Source organism: Castanea sativa, chromosome 12, assembly GCF_040712315.1.
Source record: "Castanea sativa cultivar Marrone di Chiusa Pesio chromosome 12, ASM4071231v1".
NCBI lineage: Eukaryota > Viridiplantae > Streptophyta > Magnoliopsida > Fagales > Fagaceae > Castanea > Castanea sativa.
The window spans coordinates 43332672-43341684 of NC_134024.1; the positions used below are offsets into that span (position 1 = coordinate 43332672).

A 9013-nucleotide genomic window follows, 5' to 3' on the forward strand; every position below is an offset into this window, starting at 1 on the left:
TCGGTTCTAGTATTACTCCAATATATTAGATTCTCCAATTATACTAGAAGATTCTTTCTTATTTTAATAGATATCCATTCATTAACTATAAGGCCGCCTATTGTCGTAATAGTCTTCTTTATTCTTTTCTATCTTTTTTTTTTTTTGTATTTTGTCTCGATGCATCTTCTTTTTTAAGGAAAATACTTGGGTACTGTTAAATGGTTTATTTGTTTTAATGGAAAATCTTGTGTATAGATAATTTTTCATGTTTTTTAACTTTTAAATACTGTAGTGGTGCTAAAAATTTTAACTTTTAACATCTCAAAAAAACTACAAATAGAGGGATCCATATAGTATAAAAAATTATAAATACATTAAGATGCAATTATAGTTCCAGCCAAGATAATTGGGAAAGATCAAACCAATTTGAACCGCGCACGTCACAGTAGTAGTAGCCTAAAGGTCGTAAGTCGGGTGGCAAGCCGCTACATGTTCTCCCCACGCCCTTGAACAATAGAAGAACTACTTATCTTCTCTTAGATAGCAGTCGATTGGTTCGCATCTATGGTCAATCAATAGGTCCGCCGCAGATATATTCTTCTATACAATGACAACCTGATATTTAAGGGTCGGTAATGTTAGAAGACGGCTACTGGTATCTGATGATAAGATACCTGTGGTCGGTATATCTTTGAAAGCTCAGACAGAGAGAATAAACAGACTCCTCGAGGGGAGTGGAACAAAGTTTTGCTTCGGGAAACATGGGTATTGAAAATCTTAAAAACTCGTAGGTTCCTAATTTTAAAGGAATTAAAGACGACGGATGCCGTAGGTGCCTCTACATGAGCTTCGGGTAACCAAATATGAACTTTTTTTTTTTATATATTTAGAGAGAGGGGGCTTCAAGTTCTGAGGAAGAGCCGTATGAGGCAACTCACGTACGATTTGGGAGTCGAGCCCCAGCACAGGAACTTAGGTCAACACTTATATAATAGCCAGTCATCAATTGGAAGCGGGCAAGATGGTGATGAATTACGACCCGCCCAGAATGCCCATACAGACTAAGACCTTATTCATAGAGCAACGAAAGGCCGAGCGGAAGGGTGCAGTTAGCTGGTTGCCTCTTGGCCACGTCTTATCAAAAGAGACAAAAATAAAAACAAATTTTTTGTAATACTAGGCTGGTTAGAATTTTTTTCGTTGTTGTTGAAGTTAGAGCATTTACAGTGGTGGCACTAAAAATTTTAACTTTTAAAACTTCAAAAAGCTACTTTATCTTTTTTATTACCTTACTTTACAATACATTCAATATCAAATGTTCTATTTTTTTTTTATCACTTCATTTAAAATAATATTAAAAAACTCATTAAAATAACAGAGGAAGAGAGAGAATTTGAGTTTTTTAATTGAAGGAAGAGATATAATCTTAATAAAATATTGTATTTTATTTTTAATAACTTGCTATAGTCAATTGGTATTTATATCAATTTACTGTAGTTGCAAAAAATTTAGCTTTAACTTCTCTAATAACGCATAATTTTTTGGTTCTTTGGTGGTAAAATAGTTTTTTTTTTTTTTTTTTTTTTGGCTAAACTACAATCACCATTGTGAATGTTTTTGGGCTTTTTTATTAAATTTTTGGGCTGGATAGTTGCTATTTGGATAAGGTTAGCTAGGCTTATTGAGGAGAAGGAGGGCCTCAGGTTTTGGAAGAAGGCCTAACTACAAAAATGAAATATATAATAGCTAAAAAAAAAAGACCAGGGGGGCCTGGGCCCCCACCTGGGTCCATCCTTGTCTTGCAAACATGTTCACTAAGCTTCGTCCATAAGGACGCATTCATGCTTTGCCTCCCATACTCAAGTTGACATCATTTCACCAATATAAGTTTGGAGGGCTGTTAGAATACTTAGATCTATAATTGTAGGTTACTTGTACAACATACATTATCTATCGATACATAAGACATACTCTTGCACTTTATTTGCACATAGTTTAATACGTGCCTTTTAGACTCTTAACTGATATTATAATGTGGCCCCAAGTAAAAATTCTTAGTTACACCTACACCTGTGGTTAATGCTACCTTTTCATCTACTTCATCACTCCACGACGTCTCTTCATTGAATCTAGAGACGTAGTCTCGTAAATACTCAATTTTCTTTCTTGCTTATCAATTTTGAGGTATATATGTTGGTTTCATGTTTCTCCATTCCCCTACGAAGTGGCTGACAGACAATCTGCTCAACTTGGCAAATGAACCCACTATGCTTTGTTTCCACTTACTGCACACCATTATTGCTAACCCCTTCAATGTGGTTTGGAACATCCAACACATTATCTCATCAAGCACCACTTGCAATGGCTTTTAATTGGGGCATCTTGAATTTAGGATATCCCAGATTCCCAAATTTAGGATATCCCAGATTCCCATGACTTTGGAGGGAGAAATAAGTACTATTACACACAAGTTAGTTTACATAGTTTTGTCCACAAAAAAACAACCAAAATCGTGACTTGAAGTCGCAAGAATTTAATTCACTATCAAAGTTGCTTTTTTCGTGGTTAAAATAACGTGTGCAACAAGTTCAACTCTAAGTTAAATAACTGACCATGACAGATTCCTCCCTGTTACTTTGAGGCCTAGGTTGCCCTATGTTCTCTATTAGTTAGGCAATAGTAATGCATATCATAAACTATACCTAATAGTACACTTAAAAGTTATGATATTCATTCAACAACTTTGCCATTTTCCATGGGAAGCATCTAGTCAAAGTTATACACGGCCATGGTCTGCACAACTGTCAGCACCATATAATCAATCAATAATCTGTGATTGACATCAATTGTGCATTCTGAACCTCCGAAAAAATCAATCACTTTTAAGACTAGATTGGTCTTCTTACGTGATTTTTCAAATTTTGTTTGCATGTTCAATAGAATTATGATCACTGGTGCCTCGTGGTTGGAGTACACTGCTACTATGAAATGGACCCTATGATCGAAATCACCTCTATGATTTGTTTAAGAACTGTACGTCTGAAATTCTTCAAAAAAACAATAATTATAGTTAACTTTTAATCATAAAATTCTTTGTGCCACTCAAACAAAAAGATATGTTTTGAGGCACTAATTATTTTTTAGGATTTAAAAATTCAGATTTGGCAGAAGTTAATAAGTTTATCCTTCTGGCTGCCACTAATCTATTAAAAATTTGTAATACATTTGGTGGGGGAATTTTTTTGAGCTCCAATGATCAAATAGCTAATAAAAGGCACTAGTGGTGTTGTTTTGTGACATCAGACAGCTAATTAATTCATTAGAAATCTTTCAAATTTGTTAAAAGTTTCAGTAATTCTCTCTCTATAAATTCGAATTCCCTTTTCCCACTTATAATAAGAAAAAAAATTTTGATTTATTTTTTTAGATATGATAAGACAACTGAAGCATCTGCTATATGAAGAGCAATCTTCATCTTATGCTAAGATATTAATTAATGGGTTTATTTTTTTTCTATGTAGGGTTTGAATCTAGCTCTCATGTCCGATGACAAAAAACTTTTTGGTTGAGTTAACTGTCACCTGTAGGAATCTTTGAACTTTGATAAAGCTCTTGTTTTCTTTCAGTCAGCTTTTTCCAAGCATAGATTAACATATGACTTTTACATAAACATTCAACGGTTAATATTAGGGGCTAGCTATATCTAAAAACCAAAGAGGGACGACCCTCTAGAAAAAATATCTTATTTTTTTCCACTCACAAGTCACAAGGTGGTAGTAAGCAAACATGTCAAGAATGTCTGCTAGCTGTTTTATCCTCACATGCATTCACTTACCAAGTCCACTTCTCAGCCTAATTAAAAGGGCCTTATATGAATTGAAACTCTACGTGAGCTTGCTACGTACAAAGGAGAAGTATGAATTTGAATTAAAAGAGAGCAAAGACTTACAATCTCTTAAGATAGATGAACTTGAAGGGTCTTTGCAAACCTATGAACTCACCCATGCCCACAGTAAGAAAAATAAGAATATAGTCCTAAAAACTGTTAAAGAAGAAGACTCCTACTCATCCAATGATGATGACGTTGAGGAAAACCTAGTTCTGTTAGCAAAGAACTTAAAAAGTTTTCTGAAGTTAAATAGTTTAGGAAAGAGTCCAGTGGGAGTTCTAGAGTTAAGAAAGGCTAAGTAAAAGACTGAAAGAGTTGTAATCTCAAGTTTTAAAGTGCTTTGAGTGCAATGTCAATAGACACATCCGTAAAAAAGTGACCAAATTATATCAAGTCCAAACGTAAAGCTATGAATGCTACTTTGAGTAACACTAAGAGTTCTAGTTCTGAGGACAATAGTGATAGTGAAGGAAACTTCATAGCTTCTACAGGTATAGCTGAAGTTGGTGGTGGGAATTTTGGAGAACCCTCTGATGTAGATGATAAGGAAGGCATAGAGTTTACGGCTAGTGAGGGATCGGACGATGAATCCAAAGGTAAGAAGGATCTTCAAACGGCTTACAATGAGCTAATGAGGATTGTTCTTTTTATGCTAAGGCAGCTAAGGTAGCCCTTAAGAAGTTCAATAAGTCTGAAAATGAGAACGCAGTTGTTGTGGATCAATTAAAAGTGGCGAGGAAGGGAATAAAGAACTAAAGACTGATCTTGCTAGTTCTGTTGATAAATTCATAAAAAATAAATTTTCACAATGAAATTCTCTATGCAACTCAAGGGAAAAAAAAAGTGTTTTGTTGCACTAATTACTTTTACAGATAGACAAGTACAGATTAGGCATAAGTTGATAAATTTATCCTTGTGGCTTCTGTGAAAGCTATTTAAAGTTTTTTAACACATTAGACTGCTGATTAGCCAATCATAAATCTTCGAATTTTTCAAGAGTTTCAGTTTGGTGGCATTTCTTGGCTCTCTCTATCTGGAAAATCTAGCTTTGAATACCCCTCCCCTAGTTATTGTAAGAAAAAATCCTTGATCTTTTTGTGTATTAGATCTAATAATGTTGGGGACATATTTTTATGTAATTGGCATATCTTTTGACAAAATGCACTTTACTTGTTTTTAGGTAAATCTAAGCAGGTTCAAGATGATCATTACAAGTGGTTAACTTGAAGACATGAGATTACTCAAGAACTGCTCAAGAAAAGTGCAAACTGCAGGTCTCGATATCTCCTCGACAGAAGCTCGATCTGTCGAGATTCATTAAAGCTCGACAGATATTTCGATCGATCGAGCTTACAGGTTTCAAATTATAGCTAGCAACGTTTTTACTCTAAAAGGCTATTTGTTTATGAGTTTGTATAATTCTTATTGGACTAGGAAAACCCAAGGTTTGTGTAAATCTATTTGGAATAGGAGAGCCCATTAAAGCTCCTATTTAAAGGAGGAGGAAAAAGAAAAACCTAACCCTAGAGAGCTTCATAAGATTTTCTTTTTGAAACCCTAGCCTCCTCCCACAGAAGAAAGAGTTCTTGCTTCGTTTCTTGTACGTTTTTGGGTTTTGTAACCAAGCAAAATCTCTTGCACTAACATTGAAGATCTTATTGGTGTTTCTATGTGAAGCTGCTGCAAATCAACTACAACAATCTAAATGTTGCTGTGGAGTTAGTCACGTACTGAGATTCGTGCAAAAGAGTAAGTCGCGTACTGGGATCCGCGCATCAAATTGGTTAGTCACGTACTTGGGAGCCATGCATTGAAATGAGAAATTGTCATTATAGAACAAGTCCAATTGGGTATTGGGGTAAGGGTTCAACTGTAGGTTGGTAAGGTACTTGAGATTCCTTTACTTATAACCGCTTGTTGTGATAATAATGGAATTTTGAGAGTAGTGACCTTAAAATCACCCAGTGGGGTTTTTGTCGTGTAGATTTTTCCCATTAAAAAAAAAACACCGTATCATTTAATTTCCGCTGCATACTTAGTTTAATTGGTGATTTGTTTGTGCTATCATGTGTTTTGCATGTTAACTTGATTAATTTATAACTTGGCTAATTAATTAACTTATTTCATCACAAGGGGTCAATTCGTTTTTGGCCTTTCAGATAACATATGAAATTTGCTTCATAATAATTGCTCATTATTAATTATTAGACTATATAAGACTATTAATTTATTTTTGGTGTTGGTGGAATTTGAACCCAACCACCAAAGTCACTTATTTGACGATATAAGATTTTACTAGTTTTTTTTTTTTTTTTTGAAATGATAGACTTTACTAGTTAAGTTAATTGAAACATAGAAGAATCTTTGAATTTTTTGATAATGCTCTTTTTGATGGCAGCCAGCTTCTCCACAACATAGCCAACTTAATGATCCGTTTGGATTGAGGGAGAAAGAGGGGAGGTAGATGAGAGTAGAGTAAATTTGGCTCAAAATTAGCTTAATTTTAGCTAACTCTATTTCACCCCCTTCCTTCTACCCTCCATCCAAACAGCCCTAAGACTGTATCATAACATTCAAAAAAGTCTTTATTATGAACCAACTATAACAAAAAAACAAAGAGGAGCCATCTACTAGAAGAAAGTGTCTTATTATCTCCACTCATAAGTGGTAGTGAGTAAATAAGTCAAGAATGTCTGCTTTGATGTCCCCACATGCATCCACTTGCCAAGTCCACTCCTCAGCCTAATAAAAAGGGCCTTATGATATGAATATTGGTGTGAGCTTACTACAAAGGAGAAGTATGAGTTTGAATTACAAAATTCTTCTCCTACTAGCTCTATGCATTTGTAATGCTGAATCTGCAGATCCCTTAGGGCAGTTTTGCAATACAGACACTAATATTGGTAGTGGTAGCCAAATATCAGCTGATATTGATCGCTTATTAGCTGAATTGGTTTCCAAAACCCCCTCCAATGGTTTTATTGCTACTTCATATGGTAAAAACCAATATCGAGTTTTTGGCCTGGCTCAATGTAGAGGGGATGTGAGCAGAACAGACTGCTCAAGTTGCATCCAAGATGCAGCAAAGCAAATCCGCCAACGTTGCCCCAACCAAGCCGATGCAAGAATTTGGTATGACTTTTGCTTTTTACGTTACAACACTAAAAGCTTCATTGGAGAGATTGATACATATAATGGTATATTATATGGGAATGTGGAAAGTGTAACTGACCCTGATACTTTTAACAAAGAACTAGGAACTCTAATTGATCAGATTAGAGCACAAGCTGTTGAGACTAGGAATGAAGGGCTTGGGAAAGGTAAGACCAAGTTGTCTACATTTGTGACACTGTATGCATTGGTGCAATGCACAAGAGACCTGGCTCCGGTAGATTGTGCACAGTGTCTGGCCATTGCTGTGGGCAATTTTGAAAATTTTTGCAAAGACCGGAAAGGATGCAGAGTTCTATATAGCAGTTGTTACGTCCGATATGAGCTCTATCCATTCTTCTTTCCTCTTGATTCAAAGCCAAACGATACTCTGGCTGATACTGTTATGGCCATACTGCCATAGTCCCTATGCCAAATCAGCCCTTGTTAAGGAAATAAGGATGTTGCAATAACTCCTTGAAAGTTTCATTTCAATAAGTATTGCCATTTGTGACATTTACATGTTTGACTTGAAGTCACGGGCATGAGGGCTTCACGTCAAATGGCACTTTCTTGTATTTCCAATGAGCCAAGGTCTCTTATTAAATATTTTTATGTTCCTAATTCCAAGTATTTGTCCTTACGTCTTTGCTTAAAAGTGACTGCATCTAAAAAGCCGATTGATTGCGATAAAAAAACTCAACCTTACTTGCTGCCTCCATGCACTCGTTAATCGGTTCTAGTATTACTCAAATATATTAGATTCTCCAACTATACTAGAAGATTCTTTCTTATTTTGATAGATATCCATTCATTAACTATAAGGTCCCCTATTGTCATAATAGTCTTCTCCATCTTTTTTTGTATTTTGTCTTGATGCAACTTCTTTTCTTAGGAAAATTCTTTGATACTCTCGAACGATCTATTTGTTTTGATGAAAAATCTTGTATATAAACAGTTTTTATCTTGCCCATGATATTTATTTTTATGGTAGTTTTATTTTTTTTAAAATTATACAATTTAAACTAATTTAATAAAGAGTAATGTATTTTGTAATTATATTTGTATTATTATAAGAATAATCATAAATATAATATAGGAACAATCATAAATCATAAATTCAATAATTTTTCTCATACTAAAGTGAAAAAGATACAATTTTTCTCAAAAATTCAAAAGGCAAGTTAACGAAAATATTTATTTTTTAATAAAATTTATTTATAACATTTTGTGAATTATTAAAAAGAATATAAATTTTGGAAATTATTCTTTTAGTTTTAAACAAACTTTCTCAAACTTATTTTTTCTACCTACAATCTAAAATACTGAAAAAAGTAACTAAAAAAATTAATAAAATTTAGCTATAATTAATTGGACCAATTAGGAAAACAATTTGTTATTTATAATCTACTAAGGTTATTTTTTTTTTGTAGAAATTGTAATTTCGGCCATCCAAAACATATTATCAAATAAGCAATTATTAGCAAAATCTAAGAATTAAATTTCTATATATGCATTGTTATAAAATAATAATAATAATTAAAGTAAAATTGCAAAAGATAAAATTTGTCTCTCATCCAATAATTATTTTTTAGTCAACCTTTGCTTTTCTCTAAATAAATGGCATTATAGAGTACTTCTAATACAATTATTAAGAGTACTTTTTCCACCACAAATGATTAAAAAAAAAAAAAAAAAGATTAAAGTCTCATAGTTTAACATCTAAATTGAGCGCTATAAAAATCATGCTATCAAATTACAATAACTATCAAATTAAATTATCCAAATCATGCTATGTAGTAAGATAATATTATATTTTTATATTTAATCCTTTATAACGCAAGAGGATAACATTTAACAATCAAAGAGAGAGAAAAAAAAACACAACAATTAAAAAAAACAAAACTGAATCACATTGACCTAAAGTAGAGTAAAGAATATAAAAAAATTATCAACTTAAAGCGAAGATGCAAGAAAAAAAAAATCCACCCA

General features: G+C 33.4%; 1 protein-coding gene across 1 annotated transcript; it reads left to right on the forward strand.

Annotated features, from left to right (window-relative positions):
• The first annotated feature begins 6635 nt into the window (after positions 1-6635).
• LOC142620856 (cysteine-rich repeat secretory protein 55-like) lies at positions 6636-7645 on the forward strand. Its single transcript, XM_075794158.1, has one exon. It carries the CDS (start codon positions 6636-6638, stop codon positions 7443-7445), a length of 810 nt encoding a protein of 269 aa, XP_075650273.1. The 3' UTR covers positions 7446-7645.
• Positions 7646-9013: the final 1368 nt, after the last annotated feature.

Coding starts and splice junctions, on each gene's coding strand:
- LOC142620856 (XM_075794158.1), top strand. CDS start 6,636: ATGAATATTGGTGTGAGCTTACTACAAAGGAGAAGTATGAGTTTGAAT.